This window comes from Martes martes, assembly GCF_963455335.1.
Source record: "Martes martes genome assembly, chromosome: 13".
NCBI lineage: Eukaryota > Metazoa > Chordata > Mammalia > Carnivora > Mustelidae > Martes > Martes martes.
The window spans coordinates 68,576,564-68,599,064 of NC_137901.1; the positions used below are offsets into that span (position 1 = coordinate 68,576,564).

General features: G+C 47.0%; 1 protein-coding gene across 6 annotated transcripts in view; it reads right to left on the reverse strand.

The window, feature by feature from the left end:
• Positions 1-1,271: 1,271 nt before the first annotated feature.
• Positions 1,272-22,501, reverse strand: part of DEPDC5 (DEP domain containing 5, GATOR1 subcomplex subunit) — a 132,634-nt gene continuing 111,404 nt past the window's right edge. For 4 of the 6 annotated variants that reach the window (XM_080821114.1, XM_080821113.1, XM_080821112.1 and 1 more), the window contains 9 exons: positions 21,306-21,383; positions 20,666-20,798; positions 19,124-19,232; positions 17,644-17,868; positions 12,619-12,788; positions 7,605-7,776; positions 4,987-5,047; positions 2,207-2,289; positions 1,274-2,038 (listed from right to left, as the gene is read on the reverse strand). In XM_080821114.1, coding sequence (XP_080677240.1) covers positions 1,746-2,038; positions 2,207-2,289; positions 4,987-5,047; positions 7,605-7,776; positions 12,619-12,788; positions 17,644-17,868; positions 19,124-19,232; positions 20,666-20,798; positions 21,306-21,383 — 1,324 coding nt within the window. In that variant the 3' untranslated portion in view covers positions 1,274-1,745. Of the gene's footprint in view, positions 2,039-2,206; positions 2,290-4,986; positions 5,048-7,604; positions 7,777-12,618; positions 12,789-17,643; positions 17,869-19,123; positions 19,233-20,665; positions 20,799-21,305; positions 21,384-22,501 lie in introns of all 6 variants that reach the window. The other 2 variants (XM_080821115.1, XR_013967833.1) reach the window with 2 other exon arrangements.

Consider the following 22,501-nt stretch of genomic DNA (forward strand, 5'->3'; position numbering starts at 1 on the left):
AAATCTCTACATGTAGCATAAATAGCTCCAATTTACAGATGAGGAAAGGTGCTCCATTAAGTAACTTAAGAACCCAGCACAGGGAGATTCAGATGCAACACCCAGCGCCCGAGTCCTTGAGTCCAGAGTTCATGCATTCACTCCGCATATTCAGCCAACCCCATTTCTCCAGCTTTGCTATTACACTGCATGTTTAAGAACACAGAGATGAACAAAATAGGCAAGCTTCCATCATGCTAGCGTGGAAATGTGCTGAGTGTTGCCCGGGAAGTACAAGGTACCTGAAAGGTAGCCTACTGTGCTTCTCTGGAGAAGTACCACGTGAGCAGAGAGCAGATGAATGATGACCAGGAGTTAGCAAGCAGAGTGGGCCTGGAAAGGAGTGTTCTAAGCAACTGTGCAAAGGATAGCATGTGCAAAGGACCTGAGCCACTAAAGAGTCTGTGATGTTCCAGGTGGTTGGAGGAACAGCCCAGGACAGATAGTACATGACTATGTCTAGGATGTTTGAAGTTCAAGTTCCCAAAGACGTCTAAGTAAGTGGCCGGCACGATCAGAGTGGTTCTTAAAGAAGACTCTGACTGCCAGGTGGAGGATGGCCTGGAGGGAAAGCAGAGATGGGTTAGGGGCTCTCCTAGCCATGCAAGAGGAGGAGGAAGATAGAGGAAGGCTGCACAGGGCGGGGTGGGGAGGGCACAGCAGCAGAAGGCTGGGAAGAAGTGGGTGGCTTTGCAAGCTACTGAGGAGAGAAATCAACAGGGCTTGTGTGGAGAGATGGACGGGGAGGAAGTGGCAGTACCTAGTCATGTCCCCTCTGACCCACAACCCCTCATCCCTGCCACTAGCAGGTTAGGGAAGGGTGCTGAGGTTGAGGCCCCATGCTGAATCTTATTCCTTTAAGAAGTAGGTTCTAAACCTTGGCGTCAATAGAGACTTCCCCCCAACCTTTTTTTCAGAATGCCATGAAATCTGCGTGCCACACCTGGGCTCACCCACTTAGCAAGATTCATTCTGACAGCACAAGCCTGCAGTTGTGCGTGGTACTATCTGCTCTGCTCACTAGGTCTGAAAGAAACTATTCTGTTCTTGCCCAAGGGCTTATGAAAAGACATCTTTCAGGAAATCCCCAGCCAGACTCTCCCAAGACAGTGAATTCAAAGTCCTTCTCACCTTCTGTGGCTGCTTCATTTGCCACTGTGTCCCTGCCAACAGGCCCCGACTGCCCAGCCGAGGATGGGATCACCGCTGCCAGGAACAAGGCAGGGGCCAGAGATGCTGCATGTGGCACTTTATTCCTGCTTCTGATATGTACAGGTATATACAGTTGGTGTGAGCCTATGGTACACTATTTCACAAAACTATCTTACATCCTGTGCATACTTTTGGGCGGGAATCAGCAGACAGCTCCGAAAAGCCCACGGCTAGGGGAAGGAAAGGACGCTCCCAGGAGCCACCCCCTCTCCAAGGACATTCATGGGGGCTGCTCGCCCCTCTCCCCAGTACTGAGGTCCTCCCACGGACCATCTGGGCCTCCCACCTGCTCTCAGCACTTGTTTCTTCCCGAGTCTTTCTCCTCAAGGGGAAGAACATTTTGTTGGCGGGGCAAGGGGAGAAAGCAGCAGCAATGGCCCCCACTCACCGACGGAGGCACTGCCGCCTGCCGCCCAGAGCCCCACTGCCCCTAAGGGACTTGGACAGCAAGAACAGAATCCTCCCTGTGCTTCGGCCCACAGTGCAGCCTGGCCTCACGGGGCACTGGCATGCATCTTCTCCAGGCAGCTGGTCCAGAACGTAACCAGTCGGTTGTCGCGGTTGATGCAGAAGTCCGTGAAATCCCTGAGCAGCCGATCAGCAAACTTCTCGTCCCCTGTGGCACTAGAGCGCCACGTCTTGGTCAGCATGGTATTATAGGCCCAGTTGTAGCCAACCCGTTCCTCACAGAACATGTTCTGGTTGGTGGAGCTGGTGGAGTTCCGCCGCCGCCGCTGTTGTCCTGAGAATTTGCGCCTGGAGTAGGGCAGCTGCAGGAACACTGTTCCTGAGGAGCAAGGGGAGGCCCCATGTCACCGCCACCAGGAGGGCTCCCCCACCCCTGGGCAGCTGCAGGGGCTTTGCAGACACAGGCTTAATCAAGGGGAGGGGGTCTCATGCACAGGCTCCCGCCACAGGAACCCACCTACCCCACATTTCACCTAGAATGTCTCACCTGTAACGTGGATGTACTGAGGCTTGTTCTCGGCGGGGAAGTTAAAAGCAGAAGCGGAATATTTATCTTGCACAAACCCAAACCTAAGGGAAGTACAGGAAGACACACAGATTAGGGCCTCCTTAGCTAAAGGGACAGGGAGAGCAGATGTGGCTAATAGGACTTCCTGACAGCCTGAGCTACATGGACCTGGGAAAATCTCTTTCAAGATTGAACACTCAGGCTACTGGTTTTCGCCCTCACCAGACCTCCTCCCACAGGCTCCCCATCATCTCCAGGTGCGGAAGAGCCCTCACACCAGCTGCACTCCACATCCAGCCCTGTCTCTGCCCCGCCACCTGTCCAGTCAGACCCTCCTCTGGGTGCTGTTGCACTGTCCCATCCCACCCCTCTTCTCTCTCTCCCTAGAATCCACAATGGGTCCTTGACCATGCTGGGTGCCCACCCACAGGACGACAGGGGGAAGGTGCTTATCTTAATTCATCTTAGCCACACCTCTTTCCCTTAGCTCTCCCAGCTAAGCACATAGTGGGTTCTCAAAGAAGGCTCTGAATTGAAATAGAATGAAACCTCTTAACTGAAATCCTCTTCTTAAAAATGAGGAACCAAATCTGGAGCTCTCTGTTTCGCTGCTCCATTCTGGAAATGGGCAGCAGGAGCCACTTTTCATCTGTGACTTACTCGATTCTGTTTCTCATCTATGGTTTATTCTATTCCGGGTTTTTCTATTTCCATCAAACACATTTATTACAGCTCTACCTGTTAACTGCTGAAAAGGACGTGTTAACAGATGTAGCTCCCGCCCTGAGTCTGAGAGGTTTATGTAACGAAAGCAGTGATGTGGGCAGAACTAAAGGAGGTAAAGCACCTGTTTCCTTCCGTTGCATCCTCTGTATAAGCCGCCAGCTTTACACCGGCTTTCAATAACTATTTATCAAGAACACACGAAGTCAAATATGCAAGTTAAATGGATCACCTAACGTGTGCAGCAAGCCCCATCATCTATAGGCTGATTCTATCATGTGTAAGAATGGCTCTGGATTTTGCCTTTCTTCCCCTCTACTTTTCAACCAAGGCTGTTTATTTACTCAGCATGGATCAGCCTGACCAGAATTTTCCCTCATTTCTTCCTTAGGTCACCAGGAAAGACCTTTAATTTTAAAATGGCAATTTAACCACATAGCACTTGGCTCCCTCATTGTCCACTTGGGAAGCATTCGAGAAAGGACTACAGCAAAGGTGGGGGTGGGGTGGGGGGCACCCATCCCACCCAGAAAAATATGAAGGCGCTGGGGAGCCACAGCAGGAAAGCTGGGGAAGGTCCAGGGAAGCTGGACCAGTTTCTTCTTCTTCTTCTTTTTAAAGATTTTTATTTACCGGACCGGTTTCTAACTCTTTCAGAGATGAACCTTATGGGTGGGCTAATGTTTCATTTCAGAGCCACATTCCAATCTAGAGTTCCCTGCTGTGCAAAAGCTACTCTGGGCAAGGCACTTTGCTAGGTGCTGTAAAGGGAAACAAAAATGAGAAAAATGCATACCCTTGTCCTCCAGGGGCCCCTACATTAGGGTAACAGATGGAAAAAAGGGATTGAGAGAGCAGGGACGTGGAATCTGGGTAGAACATGGCTGATAGATGGAGAAGGGGGTGGGGGTTTAGAGGAGAATGTGGAGGTAAGATATAAGTGAGGATGGTGGGTCTAGGTGGGGAAGGGACTGTGATGTTTAGGTGCAGGGACACCAGCAGAATCCATGCAGTGATTCGTGGGGATGGGACAGAAGACATGAAAAAATCAAAAGGCCATGTCCCAAGTGACACCTAATGATATCATCCAAGGGAAGCATCAGACCTGCTTATAAATTCATCAGACAGCTGGGGTCTTCCTAATGATACCCACTGTCTACCCAGGGCTTCCTAGGTGCAGGGAACTCTGGAGAACCCTCCCAACAACCCAGCAAGTGGTGAGAAAATGAAGGTGAAGCAGTTTCAGAACTTGCTCATGGTTCCTCAGCTGCATGCTGGTGGAGGCGGAGGTGAGCCAGGCCTCTCTGCTTTCTGGATTGACACCCTTTGCCACCGACCCACTGCGCTTCCCACCCTCTGCCCCCAGTCAGCACCCTCTCCTGCTGGAAGAAGCCAGTCTGGGGTGGGCCAGGGGCAGGAGTGGGGTGTGAGGTGGGGTGGTAACAGCTGAATAAGGAGATGGCAGGACATTGCAGACAGTGCCGAGAGAGAGGATTATGGAAGTGGGAATGGAGGACTTGCTTCTTCCATGATTAACATGAAGCAGCAAATGAACACTGAGTGGCGCATTCTAGAGACAAAGCTGGACTGGCCTCAGGGCAGCTAAGCCCAGGGAAGCCCCTCCCTGGCACATATCCTAGTACCAGTAAATACCCATGGACTTATCCATTGCTTTTTAACCCCCATTATCTTCTCAGCATGTGTCAAGGGGCTCTTGAAGCGTTTTATAGTTTTTCATCTCATGTCATCTGCTTGACAGCTTGGCTCAAAGTCTTGCTGGAGGCTAAGGAGGAAGCTCTATGCTTTCCGCTCAAGTGGAAGACAGTAATGTGGTCTGAGAAACAACAGCTATGGGTACTGGAGGGGTAACGCTTATCTTTGAAACCAAGGCAAAGGGTCCTGTAGGGTATCGGCAGCAAGTCAGTCTTTGGTGAACTAGATCCGCTTCCCCAGAAATGAAACAAACTGGGTTTGGGTTGACTACTCACAACAGTCACTAATGCCCTCCTACGATGCCCTCCTGCTAAGGGACAAACCTGTGTGCAATGGCTTCCTGGAAAAGGTGCATTCGATCCCAGTATGTTTCCGGTTCAAAGCCTGAAAGAAGAAAAAAAAAAATGCCAGGGTGTGATCCCAAGGTTTTTAAGTTTCCCTGGATCTGGCTTTCTGTATCCTTCACTTCTCTTGGCCATTCCTCCCCTCTGAGCTTCAGTGCTGCTTTTCCACACAACCCGCTTTTGGGAGACCAGCCTCTGTCCCAAGGAACAAAGGCGCATTCTCACCACCACTTCCCTGAAGCTCTATCAGGGTCTAGAAAGGCACTGAATAGGAGTCCTCAGCAACCAGTGTGAGCTACCAGAACTCGAGGTAAGACTCATTCTAATGACTTCCTATGAGCAAAGTGGAAAGGAACATGACATTAAAAATACCAACAAAAGATAAGCTTTAAGTGCATGTTATCTGCTTCTAAGGAGAAAAGAAAAAAAATTTTATTGCCCATCTTCAATTTCCCTACAAGGAAAGACAATAGTACAAGCTCCATTTTAGGGGTGGGGAAACTGAAGTAAATAAATATAAAAAATTATTTTTGGAAAAGTGATGGGCTGGGGAGGGCAGGGGAGCAGACAAGTGCCTTCCTCATCACCCATATCATGGCTCCAGCCTCGCTCCTTCTGCAGCACTGGTGTGAGGACCAAGAGCTGAGGAGGAGATGGAGGGCTGAGGCAGGCTGTCGCTCGGCAACAGGCAACGGGCCAGCGCTGCTCTTGGGACTGAGATGCTGAGGGCTGGAGGAGCAACTGCACAAGATATCCTAAAGAATAGGGGCGCTCTCTCTACTCTCTTTACATTTGGAATTTTCTGTCTAGAATACATTTGAGGGCTGCAGGCAACTAAAGAGCAAACAAGAAAAAAGACTTCAGCCTTAAGAGGTAAAAACAAAGAGCAGATTCCTTGTCAGATTTTTAAGCTTTGGAATCCACTGTTATTGGAAGGGGAGATCACAGAAAGAGAAGCAGCATGGATGCAAGAAAATTGATTTTTAGATTCACGCCCTTTTTGCTTTAAACTAGGACTCCTTTCTTCAGCTGTAACCATGGCAACCAACAGAGGATGCTGGTCTTGAAGCCTCGGTTACAATAGGCAGGGAAAACCAGCAGCTCATACAAAAATGTCCTCCAATGCCAGCCTTGCCAGCAATCCTGTGCTGTGACAGTGAAGGTAGAAAACCCCAGAAGGGCTGGCTGGTGTGGGGGACGTGTCTCCTGAGCATATTAAAAACAGCAGCATGAGGCGGTTGTCTGGCTTGAAATCATCAGATACAAATAGAATCATGTGGCATTTCAAGACTGCAGTGGTCCTCTGTCAGCCACTGGGAGATTACACGAGAAGGGGTGTGTGTGTGTGTGTGTGTATGTGTGTACAGCACTGTGTCAACTCTACAGATCAGGGAACCTATGGCCTCCAGTGGTTCTGTGGGACCTGCCTCAAACCCTAACCATCACTGAAAATAGTGTCTGCATAAAAACGTCTTCTGAGACGTAAACAAAGAATATACAGATGGGCCTTAGGAATACAAGCTGTTTGCATCCCTGGGGCAGCCTGTCACAGGAAAAGTGTGGCAACATTTAGTGAGGCCCTGACCTAGCGAGACCTCTCACCCCCTGGGCTGCTTCTCTCCTTCCACCATTACACAGACTTACACAGGCACGGGAAGAAACCATCTCCCTCACACCAAAAAATTCTTCATTTCACATTTATAATTTCTACATCTGAGAAACGAAAGGGCTACTGACATATTAGCAGCAATTCTAACTTTTCGTTTTCAAAAAGGTCATTCGTCAGCTCACAAAGAGCTCTGTAGAGGCTATTTATATGTTCATAGAAATGAGCAATTAATTGGGGATAAAAAATGTGCTATGTAAAGTAAGACTTGTCCTCCGATCTGTCCTATACCTACCCTCAGAGATCTGTGGGGCAAGGGCAGAGCAGCAGGACAGCCCCACCCACTCCCTGCCTCTGCCCACTCCCAGTTCCCCCTGGACTGACAATCCTGTCCCAGGGGAAAGGCTGTCCTCAGAGTCCTGCGGTCCTCCTCCGAGCCCCCTTCTGCTCTGTCTTCCCTGAGACGCTGGACTCAAGCCACATGTGTGTACCAGGTGCTGACACACTACAGGTTTGCACAATAGGATCCTGGATCCTGTTTTGCATTCAATGCCTTCCTCCCCCCTTTTTTTTAGCCCGTTTGCATGAAATAGCAGATTCAAGCCTCCCATAAGGTTCAAATTCCCACAGCCCTAAGCCAGTTAGGCTGGAGCACGGAAAGGAGAGTGTGGGGAGAATACCAGAGCTGCTCGTGATTTACAGTGTCTCACACCCTCTCCTATCCACCATCTGCTCCCAGCCTCACAAGGGTCTTCCTGAGTTGGCAAGGCAGTGTTAAACTTGACATGCTCTCATTTGAGGAATAAGGAATTTAAGACATTAAGTGACTCATGCAGGGTTACCTGGACACTAAGTAAAGAACCAGTATGAGACCCAGATCTTTTCGGCCCCCTTGTCCAAAGGCTCCCTCTGTGCACTAGCCTAGAGGGGTGGCCTTGGGGGAAGGGGTCTTACTCATGGAAATAGAACATCCAAGGGGAGTGTCTCTTACTATCAAACAAGTGCTCACTGCCCTCCTTGAGCAGGCAGCTGGTGTTGAGTGGAATGAAGAGCTGTGCTCGAAGCGGATCGCCATACAGGTAACTGGGCAGCGCAAAGGGACCCTCCAGAACAGGGACCAACAAAAAGCCGCAGGAAGTGGCTTTGCGATGCCAACCCTGGACCTGGTGGAAAGCACAGAAAGAGAGTCATCTCCAAGTGAATTCAGACAAGAGAAAACACTTCCCAGGGAGTGAGGCCGCCACTGTGGCGGCATACGTATTGATTGGCATGTTCATTTATTCACGTTCACTGGCTTCAAACTGGTCCTGGGCAGGAAACAGCACAGTTTAAGCTCCTCTGACAGATACTTGAAGAACTGTGAATTAAGCGGCTCCTCCTCCCAGTTCGAGCTTCGGCAACTTCAGTGTTTCTTCTGGGAGGAAGCGACTGGAGAGAGCTATTTCTTGCCTCCTAAATGGCCTTCTCATTCTATAGGATGTTGGAGGAAGGTCACAGGATATAAGTTAAGTCCTTCTAAATTTGTCCTTTATCAAAAATTTACTAAGCCCAAAGTATCAAACAGGAAAACAATCCACTCAGGCTGGCTGGAAGGGACATGACGCAGGGCACAAGATGACTGTGGTGGCCTCTGGCCAAAAGCGATAAGCCCTGACCTGGCGGAATTAAAGTCTCTCTCCGGCAAACTCCCAAAAGCCGTCTGTCCAAAGACTCTGAACCAAAGTTAACTGGGGCAGTGAGACAAACCTCCCCATCAGTACCATTTCCTTAGAGAACAATGGCGAATTTCTACATCTTAAGATATTTTCTAGGGGCGCCTGGGTGGCTCAGTGGCTTAAAGCCTCTGCTTCAGCTCAGGTCATGATGCCAGAGTCATGGGATGGAGCCCCCGAATTGGGCTCTGCTCAGCGGGGAGCCTGCTTCCTCCCTTTCTCTCTCTGCCTGCCTCTCGGTCTACTTGTGATCTGTCAAATAAATAAATAAAATCTTAAAAAAAAAAGATACTTTCTGAACCATAAAACTACGTATATTAAAAAAAAAAACAACTGATGTATGTGGCTTTGGCATACAGATGAGGTATGTGTCAAATGTTATTTCAAGGGACGCCTGGGTGGCTCGGTCACTTAAGCGTCTGCCTTTGACCGTGATCCCACGGTCTTGGGATCAAGCCCTGCATCAGGCTCCCTGCTCAGCAGAGTGTCTGATTCTCCCTCTGCCCCTCCCCTGCTTGTGCTCCCAGTCTCTCTCTAATATAATTAAAATCTTAAAATATATAAATGCATGTGTGTGTGTGTATTTATTTATTTATTTATTTATTTTGAGCCATAATTTAATTTAAACAGATATGGTTACCTTAAAAATTGAAGGGGACCACTCTTAGCTTTTTTCCCCAGAAACAGTCATAACAACAATACATCAACAACAAAAACCAAGATTTCTGTTTCACCAAAATAATCTTTTTTTTTTTTCTTAAAGATTTTATTTTTAGGGGTGCCTGGGTGGCTCAGTGGGTTAAGCCTCTGCTTTCGGCTCAGGTCATGATCTCAGGGTCCTGGGACTGAGCCCCAAATCGAGCTCTCTGCTCAGCAGGGAGCCTGCTTCCCCTCCCCCTTCTCTGCCTGCCTCTCTGCCTAACTTGTGATCTCTCTCTGTCAAATAAATAAATAAATCTTTAAAAAAAAAAAAAAAAGATTTTAAGTAATCTCTACACCTAACACAGGGCCCATACCCACAACCTCAAGATCAAGAGTCACGTGCTCTACTAAGCCAGTCACGTGCCCCTGACCAAAATAATTTCTAAAGCTCTTTTTATTTTATGTCATATTTTAAAATATGTCATATTTTAATATTATAAAATGCATTACAATATTATAAATATTACATATTACAAAATTACATAATAAAACATGATTTATAAGAAATTTGGACACTCCCTTAAAATAATAATTAATCTACGCTACAGATTCCTAAAAACTTAAAAAATACCATTGACCTTTGAACAACATAGGGGTTAGGAGCATTAACACCCAATGCAGTAAAAAAATCTGAGTATAACTTTTGACTCCCCGAAAACTTAACTACTAATAGCCTACTGTTGACCCTACCAATAAGACAGGCAGCTGATTAGCATATATTTGTATATTATGGGTATTATATACTGTATGCTTACAATAATGCAAGTTCAAGAAAAGAAAACATTAAGAAAATCATAAGAAAAAAATACATTTATAGTACTGTATTTGTATATACTTTAAAAATTTGATTTAAAAATCAAACCCCTGTTGTTCAAGGGTCAAATCTGTAATGATAAAGGGATTAGCAGCTTTCAGTGGGTTTTACATGAATTGGTGTGAAAAGTGTATTTTGAAAAGACAGTTGCTATATTCTCCCGGGGAGATACTCTTCTTCCCACGGAACTGTGACTATACATGTGCATCTAAAATGTTATGGTCATGTTGTTTGAGGTTGGGCTTCCAAGGAGAAGGCTTAGCTTACCAGGTCAGAGGGTTAGTTCTGCCTGGAGGGAGTGGTTATCCCAGTGTCAACTGGCTGGAGAAGAGCCAGTGTCCTCTGAAAGCTGAGCCAGACAGGTGGCTGGGTGTCTTTTTTTTTTTTTTTTTAAGTAGGCTCCCTGCCTAGTGTGGACCGCAATATGGGGCTTAAACTCACGACCGTGAGATTGAGACCTGAGCTGAGATCAAGAGTCATGTGCATAACCAACTGAGCCACCCAAGCACTCCGCTGGGCATCTTTTTTGATTTGGACCTTGAGAATGTTCCAGTGTTCCAGGGAAGGGGTCCACAGAGGCACTACTGCCATGCGGAGGCAGACTGGGGATGGGCAGGCAGAGAAAAAGACAAATCTCTTCCCCAGGGTATCATGCCCTGTGGGACAAAACTAGGGTTCTGAGCCCTGCAGAGAAAAACAATACGCGGCCAGCTGATGCCATGCTCACTCTCTTTGGTCATCTCTTAGCTTTCTGTAAAGTCTTCCTGAACCTTCTGGCTGCTCTCAGCAAAGCAACGAGATGCTTGCGCGAGTGTAGGAGGACAGCGGGACTCCGTTAAAGCCACAGAAAAGCATTCTTCTGGGTTGAAGGGAAGAGTGTATTAAAGGAGTGGCAGGCTGCAAAGATGGTTCAAGAGGGCACCTGGAAGATTCTGACGGCCTGGCTAAGGAGGGCTTGTTCTAGAGACCTAGTCTCCATTGGGACCAGGGATGGCGGTGGCCAGGCTGGCCTCTCAGTGCGAGCAGTGAGTGACCCGATTAGACAGACTGGCCAGGCCGACGAGAATGACGAAAGACAGAAGACCAATTACAAGACAGCTTCTCAGCTTTGGCACTCAACTTTGGCTGGTTAATTCTTTGTTGTTGAGGCTGTCCTGTGTGAGGTGTTATAGAGTGATACGCAGTAACCCTGGTGTCTACCCCACTAGACACCAGCAGCACTCTTCTACCATTAGTGCCAAGTTAAAAATGTTTCCAAATGTTACCAAATGCTCCTACGGGGACAAAATCACACTCTCTCCCCCAACCCGACCCCTGTTGAGAGCTAGAGTTAAAGGCAGTGATGGTCACTGACAGGGGCTGGTTAAGTAAACAATGATACAAACAACAGAATATTCTGTAGCGCTTAAAAACAATGAAGCACATTGTTTGAAACACAACGAGGCAGACTTATTTATACTGATACTGAGGACATAGTAACAGGACAAAAATAGTAATAGTAATAGTAATAGTAGTAGGACAAAGAACACATTGCAAATACAGTTGGCACTTGAACAACACAGGTTTGCATAGGTCCATTTACATGCAGTTTTTTTTTTCTAAACAGAGGACTGTAAATACATTGTATCTTCCTTATGATCTCCTTAATAACATTTTCTTCTTCCTAGCTTACTTTATTGTAAGAATACAGTATATAATACATATGGCATACAAAACGTGTTAATCAACTGTTTACGTTACCTTTAAGGCTACAGGTTAACAGTACCCTATTAGTAGTTAAGTTTTGGGGAAGTCAAAAGCTTTACTTGAATTTTTGACTGCACAGAATCAGCATCCCTAATACCCCTGTTCAAGTGTCAACTACAGTATTCCAAGCTACCACAGCTGTTTAAAAAAAAAAAAAAAAAGGTAACAAAGCTTTGTATGTGCATATACTATCTCTGGAAGTACACTCAACAAAGTGGTGGGGTGGCTGTTTTTTATTTATTGATTAAAAAAATGTTTTTTAAGTTTGTTTTTGTTTTTGTTTTAAGTAATCTCTATACCCAATGTGGGGCTCAAACCCACAACCCTGAGATCAATCTACTGACTGAGCCAGCCAGGTGCCACAGGGGGTTGCCGGTATTTTTTTCTTCAAATTTTCATTTAAAATTCTAGTTAGTTAACGTATAGTGTAATATTGGTTTCCGGAGTAGAATTCAGTGATTCATCACTTACATATAACACCCAGTGCTCAACATAAGTGACTTCCTTAATATATAACACCCACTTAGCCCAACCCTCACCTACCTCTGGGTGGTTGCTTTTAGATGGAAGTCCCTGAGAACGGGGTAAGGGTGGGGGAAGGATTTACTTTTCACTCGAGACCAGAGATTCTCAATTGAGGGCAATACTCCTCTTCCCTGGGGACATGCAGCATTAGCTGGAGACATTTTTGGTTGTCACAAGGCGGGCATGCTCCTGGCATTTAGGGTAGAGGTCCTAGATATTGCCTAACATCCTACAATGCACAGAACAGCCCCGCTCAACAGAGAATTATCCGTCTCTAGATGTCAAGAGTGCCAAGGCTGAGAAACCCTGACCTAGTTCCTTGCTGACTGTCTCAATTTTTTATTGCATTTAAATTTTTTACAAGGCTATTCCAAACAGTCCAGGTGAAAGGTAATCAGAGCCTGAACTAAAGGGGAAAAAAAAGTGACACAAATCTTTACCAAACATCCACTGTGCCCCCTCGGTAAGGTGAGCCAAGGCCCTGACCACAACACAAGGAGGCTCACCATCTCAAAGAGGACCGCGGCAGTCACAGCCATCCAGTGGAGCTTGATCTCAAAGGCCGCATTCAGGGAAAAGTTGCCATGATAGTAACAGCTGCACCACTCCAGCCGGTCTGTGCGGTTGTTCACGTCCACGTCCAGAGTCACAGTCCTCTGCTCTGGGACAGTGGCAGCTACATCAGCACATTGGAGGGGCCCCGAGAGAGAGAGGGAGAAGAAAGAGTGGGATGAAGTGGAAGAACAAATAGCTAGGCATCCAGATATACACCTGCAGAATCACCTACTAGAAAATCACAGATTCTAGAAGCTTCCTGAAAATCATCTAGTTCAGGGGTCAGTCAACTTTTCCTACATAATGGTAATGTAGCCTGGTAATATGTTGGGTTTTATAGGCTCTGTGGGCTCTGTTTCAGCCACTCAACCCTGCCATTGCAGTGCACTAGCAGCCAGAGACATATAAATGAATAGGCCAGGCGGTGTTCCAGTAAAACTTTATTTACAAAACCAGAAAGATTTTTAGGGCAGTGAAACTATTCTGTATGATACTATCACGGTGGATACACATCCTTACATGTGCATCAGAACTCAAAATATACAACACCAAGAGTGAACTCGAATGTAAACCAGAGGCCCGGGGTGATCCTTGATAACGTAGGTTCACGGATGGTAACAAACGCCCCACTCTGGTGCAGGGCATAGACAGTGGGGGAGGCTGCGCGTGTGCTCGGGCAGGGAGTATATGAAAACTCTGCATGCTTTCCACTCAACTTTGCTGTGAACCTAAAAGTGCTCTAAAAATAAAGTTTATTATACAATAAACAAACAAACAGATGGTAGTCCAGATTTGGCCGGTTAAGCCATAGTTTGCCTCCCCCCATTGGCTCCAACTCCTTCATTTGCAGATGAGGAAACAGCAGCCCATGAAGGAGAAATGCCTTGACCAAGATCAAAGTCAGAACCTCAGCCAGGCTGAACCCCAGATCTTGCCCCTCCAGTGACCCACAAAGGAACACCATGGGACAGACAGCCCAGACCACAGTGAGGAGGAAGTCTCGTTTTTCTGGTTTCGGCCCAGGAAGACAATAGTTTTAGAATCTTTTCTCAAGAAACGAAACCTCATAATGAATTTCAACACCCTGTTCCATCAACTGCGTGTTGCTCAGATTCTAGGCTGGTATCAAACTAGCTCATCCTATCTGGAATTCTTGCTCAGAAATCCTGTTCAACCCAAGATAGGGATGTTTTAAGGATGGATCAATCAAGTTCCTGACCAGACTGAAGGCCTGAAGGAGGCTCAGAAGTAATGGAAAGATCAGGGCTCTGCTCTGCCTGACTGGGCAGTGCCAGATGTGGGGTTTCTACAAACTATTATCAGCTCCTCATTCTCCTCAGCCCCATGAATCCAAAAGTATCCCTTTATCTGAAGCCATCAGCTTAGTTCTGGGTTTTGCAGGTAGAAGCCCTCAGTGGCTTTTACCACTGACAAGGATGAAATGGCTCTTGAATCAGCAATTTTAATCAGCTCCTGCTGAGCAGCAGTGGAGCTACAGCCAGGATGCTGAATGGCCCCGGGGTGAACTGATATTCAGCTGCTGGGTATATAGCTTATCATGCTCACATAGCCAGAATGTGCAAAATGGGAAATGTTCTTCCTCTGGAGTTGGAAGGTCTATGCTCTGCCATTCAGCCAGGTGCCCCTGAGGACAGGGCTTCAGCTCTAATGGTTTAGTTCCTCATTTGCAAACTGAAGTGGTGTCCACCCAGCTGCTTCCTGGAGGAGGGTTGAGGATCAAGGAAAACGTGGCTGTCAGGAGGTTGCAGACTACCCCCACTCTTTCATTCTCCTTTAGCCACCCCACTTGAAACTCTCCTGTTATTCCTTCCTCCCCCATTTAAGCTACAAGCTCACCAATGTTCAATCTGAGGCCTTTCCATGACTCCCATGGACACTGCTCAGCCACCGGGGACAGTTGAGGCTAAAGAACATGGTGGCTCCAATGCTAGAAGTCTCATCAGAACTAGTTTCTGTCTCTGCCTTGTGTTCCTGATTCATGGCCCAACCATAGTAGCCTTTCACTTAATAGCCCCAATCAAAGGAATAAAGCTTTGCTCTCTGGTCTTGGATGGGGTAGTCCTCCCCGGGGGAAAAGCCAGGGTCACAAAAGAAAGGGCACTCAGTAAACACCAGCAGAGAACCTCACACACCTCCTCTCTCCCATCTGGCATGTTCAGTTCAGAACAGGCTAGTCTGAGGAAGCCCAAGGAAGTGTCCTGTTCAGCCAAGTGGTTACAGGCTCAAGATACCACTAGCTTTCACTACTTCAGGGGTGAGATCCGACAGTATGGACACGGCCATCAGGCTAACAATGCTGACAAAGGCTTAGGCCCCAGCTGTGCTGCAGCTTCCAGCGAGTTCTCTGAATCACTCCTTAGTTGCATAAGAACAAATTTACTCACCTTGGGACAGTGAGCTACACTGAGTTGCAGTAAACAGGGGCAAACCCAGAGGAGGAACAGGCTGAGGGTCCTTCACCCGGGTCACAGCAAGGGGGCTGACAATGACCTGGGAGGGGATCAGTGCCACTAGAGGAGAAGAGACTGCAGTCTCAGGTAGGGCACCAGAGATCAATAGTCACACCCAGAGCTGCCCCAAAATGGAAAGAGTAGTCAGTCACAGGAGTGAGTGCCGTGTTGGGGGTAGTTTTCAAGGAGTAGCTGGCTCCCCACTTATTAGGAGTGGGATGGAAAACATTCATGCGTCACGGTTTGGACCGAGGTGTGTGGCAGCCTCTTCTGACCCTGAGACCCAGTGGGGTTATCAAGAAAAAACTGAGAAGTCAAGGATGTGTCAGTGGGCTTAAGGGATACAGTGCTGCTTCTCCCCGGGTCTCAGATGCCCTTGTAGTTTCACAGGTAGGCAACAAATGACAACATGAGGGGAGAAGTGGGAGCCACCATGGGCCAGGGCAGACAGGACTGTGGCACCCATCAGGAATATCAGAACGTCCTTCTGCTAAGAAAAGGAGGTTTCCAACTGAGAATCTGAAAGGTTTGAAAAGGAACATGCCGAAAAAAACAGAAAGGGGAGCAGGTCATAAATGATACACACTTCTTCTTCCCCCTATAAATCAGGTTAATTTTTTTTTTTCCTGAGGGGAAAAAACTAACACTGAGGACAGTCCAATTCAAAGATAACTCATCTTTCTCACTTAAGTAAATGTCTACATTCTAACCTGGAAAAAAAAAAAAAAGGCTGGGAAGAAGTAGCTCCTATCCTAACACAGAGGTCTGAGAGGTGTTGCTGGATAAAATTAGCAGTGGTAAGAAACACATTTCCTGTGGCGGGGGGTGGTTAATGGGAAAAGAAGCGGATGAGTGAAATTCTACTATAATCCTGTGAGCCACTGGAAAACTAATGAAAGGACAGCTTCAAGAAAACAGGCAAACGTGAAATTCCTTCTGGTTTCAGAATCAATGCCAACACCCTAACGCCCACATGCAAACCCCAAGTGGAGGACACCTGCTTAATAAACCACCTGATGAAGACCTAAATCCTCTCTTTCCCCTTACTCTCCCTTTGTTTTGGGCAGATGACTTATTTTTCCATACAGTGCTCCTCTTTAAGTGCAATTTTTCTGAAGTAACTAAGAACCAAAGCTAAAATGAAATAATCTGAATCTCACCTTAAGCTTAGGACTATGGTGGACAGGAGAGGGTTCCACCAGCCTGCTGAAGGAGGAGACTTTGTTAATGAGGATGTGCATGCAGAAATTGTCAAGACAGCCTCCAGAACCAGAATGATGATGCAAAGGGGACAGTTCCCAAAGCAGTAACTCTGACCTAGGAGTAAGTGGGGACATTGGACAATGTCAAGAGATATTTTGTCTCACTGGGTGGTGGTGTGGAGGGCAAGGGGGAGGGGGTGGTGTGCTACTGGTAACTAGTAGGTAAGGAGTAGATGGCCTCTTTTTTCCCAAAAGACTTCAAGGAGGGACAGAGTTAAAAATGCAATGCAAGGAAGTGGGTAAGTTGTGACTACGGGGGGAAGGGGAGCCACTTTCTTCATAGTTTTGTCTTCTCCATGCCCCCCTCAATTCTCACACACAGTGCTGGGCATGCTGGGGTGAGGGTATAAGGCAAGGTTCAAAGCTACATCTGGATCCAAGTGAATCTGACGATCTGGAAACTGTCATGACTCTTAGCATTTCCATTCTACCAGCTAGGTAAGAATTCTAATGAGCTGGGCGTTTCCAGGCAAACTAGGCAGAAGGTGGAATTTCCCTGGAGTCTGATCTATGTTACATTTCCTCCCTTCTTTCCAGAGGGTTTTTAGGATCTCTCCAACCTGCCATTGAGGTTAAATCTTGTGACTGCTTGCCTAGAGCATGCATTGCCTAAAGACGTTTACAGCCCAACCAATCAGTCCAGTTCTTGAGAGCAGAGGTCCCATTTCCTAACAGAGGTCACCACCATTCAATATGTGAATGTGCACCCCTATCTTGGAGCTGCAGGAACCAAGGAAAGGAGGGAAGACTCCTAGTTTACATCCCTTGATGTGGTGAGCACAAGTGGGGAGGAAAGCTGGAAGAAAGATTCATGCTCAGCCTCAGTGTCTGGAATGGATAACCTCTGAGATTCCTTCCTCTTCAGACATCCTAAGACACTAAGGTCCTGGGAAGGCTTCTGGCAGGTCCTAAACCAGCAGTGAGCAGCAGCTCACAATCCCTGTTGTCTGGCTGCTTCTTGGGAAAAGTGGCCCCACTGTCTATTCTCTCCTGTTTATGCAGGTTTAGCACTGTGCCCTGATTTGAGAGTTCTTGGACACTGTTTCTTGGTTGGGATAATAACGATCTTGACCCCCTCAGGTCAATGGGAGCTAGTGTAAGAGTCCACCATGTGGACAGACTACCAGTATGACAAGCGCAGTGGCTCTAATCCTGGTCCATGTGTCATTGTCCCCTTGGCTGACTGCCCTTCTCCCTCAGCTCCCGGCATCATCCCCAGGCCCCATCTGAGCTGAGCACCTACCTAAAAGCGCAGCTGCCTGGCTCCGCCCTCCGAAGCTGCGGCTGAAGGAGCTGTGCCTGCTTGCATAAGAGGCTGGCCGGCTAGGCAGCCAGGGCAAGAGGAAAGCAGGAATCTCGGAGTGCAAGAGCTCTTCGGCCACAAAGGCCACCTCAAACCACTTGCGCTGGAAGCTGGCAAAGTCCTCCACTACCGTTGTGTGCCAGGTGGTGGGTTGCTGCATGGCCACTGGGAAAAGCAAAGGGGAGAGAAAGCGCCCTCAGTACAAATGCTCATTTTCATACCGATGCAGGGCTGAACCTTGAAAACACGATGCTAAGTGAGGGAAACCATACACAATAGGCCACATGTTATAGTGTGCCACTTGAATGAAATATCCAAAATAGGCCACTCCCTAGAGACAGGAGGCAGGCGCGGGGGGCAGGAGGAGTTTGGCAGTGACTGTCACTGGACACAAGGGTTCGTTTCAGGTCCAGAAAACGATCTGGGCCCTAGATAGAGGTGGTGGGTTTGCACAACACCAGGAACGTACTAAATGCCAAAGAAGTGTTCCCATCAGAATGGTTCGTTTTATGTTGCGTGAACTTTTCTTCAATTGAAAAAGATTTTTCTTCCCTCAGTTTCATTCCTCTAATTTCAGAGCAGGTAACAGTAATCAGTTTTGTTTTTTTTCCCCCCACTTGAAGGTAAAATTGGTATTAGTCCAAGTGAGAATTTAAGGGGAAAGGTGGCCGTGAACATGCTATTGGGTGCCAGGAAAAAATCTGCACAGATCCACTTCCGACATGTTCTTGGATAAAAGAGCACAGTGAGAGTGCTCGCTGCTTCATCTGATTCCCAAAACCCAGAGGCTGAGAAGCCGGTTGTCTGCCGGATGGGAGTCACTTCCAGCCAAGGTCCCTGTGGGTTCTGGGTGGACTAGAGCCATGGCTCTGAATCTTGGGTGCCTTGAGCACGACATGAGCTACCTTTGACCTTGCTGGAATGGGTCCCCTCTTGGAATTATGTTTTCTCATTAAAAGAAAAAAGTTAAAATGTATCTTAGAAAACTTGCTAGGATTTGATAGTATTTCTAGGGTAAGAAATGGGAGTCTAGCAAGTAAAAAGTGCTGTAAGTTACAGATCAGACCCTGTCTATACTCAGAACCACCTGCATTGGATAGAGGTGGGAGAGGGAGCACTATAATTCAAATTAGTAACCAAAAAACGGCTAATGGGAATTTCCTCACACCAAGATCCCTTGGCTTCTTGTAGGTTTATCTTCCATCCACATTGTTCTGACCAAGAACATATCATAGCTTTAAGAAACACCCGTCACTCTGGTTATGCTTAAATTAAGTACAAATGCTCAGGAAGTTGACAGATCTGTCTACTTAGAATACAAAGTCACACAAGGAACTCAAGAACCACCATCATTTGACAAAGCAAGCCACCAGGAAAAACACTTGCCCCCGTGGGCAACAGCATTCGCCTTATCTCTGACCTCGGTCAGGTTCTTTGTCCATGACTATCTTGTAGAAATAGAAGCCATAGATGAAGGTCCGCCAGACTTCACCAGATGCATGTGTGATGAGCTGCTCTTCCAGCATTTTCTAGAAGGAGAGACATTGAAACTCTGAAATTACTGTGGAGGTACATCTTGAGGTGCAGCCCTCAGTTCCCTGGAGTCAAGGAAGTGACCGGAACATTGAGGAGACCCTACTCTTCACCCCCCATCAGCCATGATGATTGCTCTAGGATAAATGCTGCACCTGATGTAAATTATATAACACAATTCAAAGGCTTATTATAGTATCGTCAATTATTTCAAACATACAGGAAAGTATAAAGAAGATCCAGGTATACCCCTACCCAGCTTCAACAAACTTAACATTTTGCTATACTGACTTCAGATCTTTTAATTAGAAGACAAAACAAAATATTCTGTGGACCCTCCCATGTCTCATTCCTCTTCCTCTCTCCCCAGAAATAAATGGTTAGTGTAATGTTATTCTCATGCATGTTTTTAATAATTTTATTATATGCACAAGGATTGATAGAGAATATGAGGTATTTTTGTGAGACTGTAAATTTTAAATAAACGGCATGATACAATTATCAGTTTGCATATTGGATTTTCATTCAACATCATGCTTCAGACATTTGTCCATGTTGTTATATGCATCCTTTATGCTCATTCATTTTAAGGGCTGTAGAAGCATTCTACCATGTAAAAAGGAAAATCTGATTCTCGGGGATGGGTAAAGGTCATGTAAAACTGCCTAATGAGACCTTCGAAGAGGGAAATGAGTATTGCATGCTTATTCAAATCAGCTACTGATTTTATGTTTCAGGGATGACAAGTTAGCTGGGACTGTTTCCAGTGGGGGCCTCTGTGTGGACAGGACAGCATGAACCCCATCAGCCAACTTGACCTTCCCTGTTCTTTTCCTCTCCTGTGTGATTTCAGTTCTGAACAGTGTCATTAAATTCAGCAAGTGTTTGCTGGGTGCCTACCGTGTGCCAAACAGCATGGTGATTTGGAAATGGGAAGACAAGAGATAGCTCAGCCCTCAAGGAGCCCAGTCAAGGTGGGAGACAATAAAATGAGATAGGCAGCATCTTCCTTCTGTTGTGCTAAGTGCTCTGACACAGAAGGCCAGGGCACCAGAAGGTCCCTGAGGCAGAGGCCTGGATCCTGAATAAGCAGGAGGTGCCCAGGGCAAAATGGGGGCTGGAGGTCAGAGAGAAGGCATTCCCTGGGAATCTTTCACAGACTCCTCCAACGTTCAAGAGCGCAGACTCCATCCAGAACACTTCAGTTCAGATGATAAATTCTGCTGGATTTTTAAGTCAAGGTACAGTGTCTTTCAAATCAAGACCTGCACGTTCATTGACTGCAGACAGGCCTTATATTTACTAAAAGCAGAGCCTTACCGCAACCCACAGATCCCATTACTGGAAAGCACAGCTGCTTCAGAGACCAGCTCTGGTTTCCCGGGGGCCTGAGCAGACGGTCCTGTGGGCCCTGCCCGTGCTGTCTCACCTGCATGATATCGATCGCCATCGCCTGTGTCTGGACGCCCTCCACATTGTTCACCAGCCAGTGCACCACCTCCGCGCTGATGAAGCAGCACGGTGAGAGGCCCTTCTGTTCTGAGAGCAGCTGGACTCCCGTCCTGAATTGCAACATGGCAGGCAGGGAGCAGGGTATGTGTGCATGGTGGCAACAAGCAAAAGAGAACATGAAAAAGAAGGGACTCCCACTAGAGCATTTAATTTCTGAAGTAAGGCTCCGCACAGTATAATTTCTCTCACTATTCCTAAACCCACAAAAATCTGCAAGACAGGACAAAAGGAGGTGTTATGGGGGGAAAAGGAGAAGATGAAGGAAGAGGAATCTGACACTTAAGAGAATTACCTATAGCTGTCAAGCATTGTACTAGGTAATTTACATAATTATTTCACTTGATCCTTACACTAAGCCTGCAACTTAACCACAAGTATCCAATTTTACAAACAAGGTAACATAGGCTCAGAGAGGTCAAGTAACTTATCCAGGGTCTCACAGCTGGTGAACAATACAGCCAGCTGAATCCACCAAATCACACTGCCCGAGCATCACTGTGTCTCAGGGCTCTGAAATCTTCCTACCCTTGCACTCATACACATGACAAACCACTTACGAGGGGTGCTTCATGGCTTCCAGGATCTCCGTCAGGGTGGAGGATGAAGTTAAGGAGCTTGCTGCCAGTTGCTGAGAGCTGTAAACAGAATGTCCAGTCAGCAAAGCATGGGGATATGGGTGCGGTCAAGAGCATGACCTTCAGGAACCATTCTTACAGAGCTGGAGGCCACGGATGACAGTGATACTGAAGGCATTCAAGCGAATGCTGGTCACTATATCCTAGGGATATCTCATGGGGGGTTTCCTACTTCTAAAACATACATGTTAAGATTAAGAAAAAAAAAAAAAAAGAATCAAAGTGGTTTTGTGTCCAAACTTGCTTCCCTTAATAAGCATCTCCCCTTTTAATTAACACCTCAGCCACTTCCGAGAGATTTCCCTGGACAGCTCTGGTTTTACCCCCAAGGCCTTCCCTACCATTTAATCTCACCAGAGAACGCTAGGTAACCTGGTAAGAACAGGAGAGAGAGAATTCCAGTATCATTGCTTACCAGCTGGAGGGACTCTAGTTCCCTCACCTGAAGATGGGGGTGATACTATTCCTTATCTTTTGGGGGTGTCTTGAGGCTAATGTGTGTAAAATACTGAGTGTAGGGGCAATACCTACAAAGTCTTAAATGGTGAACAATACTGAACATAATAACAATAACATCAACTGGAAACTCAGAGAGGTTAAAGGAACACGTAAAGGTTAAAGAGCTGGGAGGTATCAGGGTCCGGGTTTGAATTCAGGTCTGCCTGTTTCCAGAGCCCAGAACTTTCTACCACCTACCACTTTAGTTCTTCCTCAGTGGTCTGGCTTTAAACATGTGCAATACTTGACAGCCGAGCCCAGATTACTGGGTGGGGGACACTCCTAGCCACCCACCATACCAAACTTGGAGCTTATTCCAGAAGCTCCTCAAGTCCATAAAACCTCTCCCCTTCCTCAGTCTCAGCTGCCTCTTCCTATTTGGAGGGTCCAGGACTCCGTGGAGCATTTCAGAATCTCAGGTTAAAAAAAGCCTGTGAAGACACCACCCACTCCCCCATGAAGTGAACTTCCTTCTAAGGCCTGAGTCCCCACTATAAGAGTCCAAACAAGAGGCTGTCCCGCCCGCAGGAACATCTTCGATGGCAGAGAACTTAGCTCCTTTATGCAGCCCATTTCCCAGGGGCAGTACCAACCGCTAGTCAGTTCTTCATCACAAAATG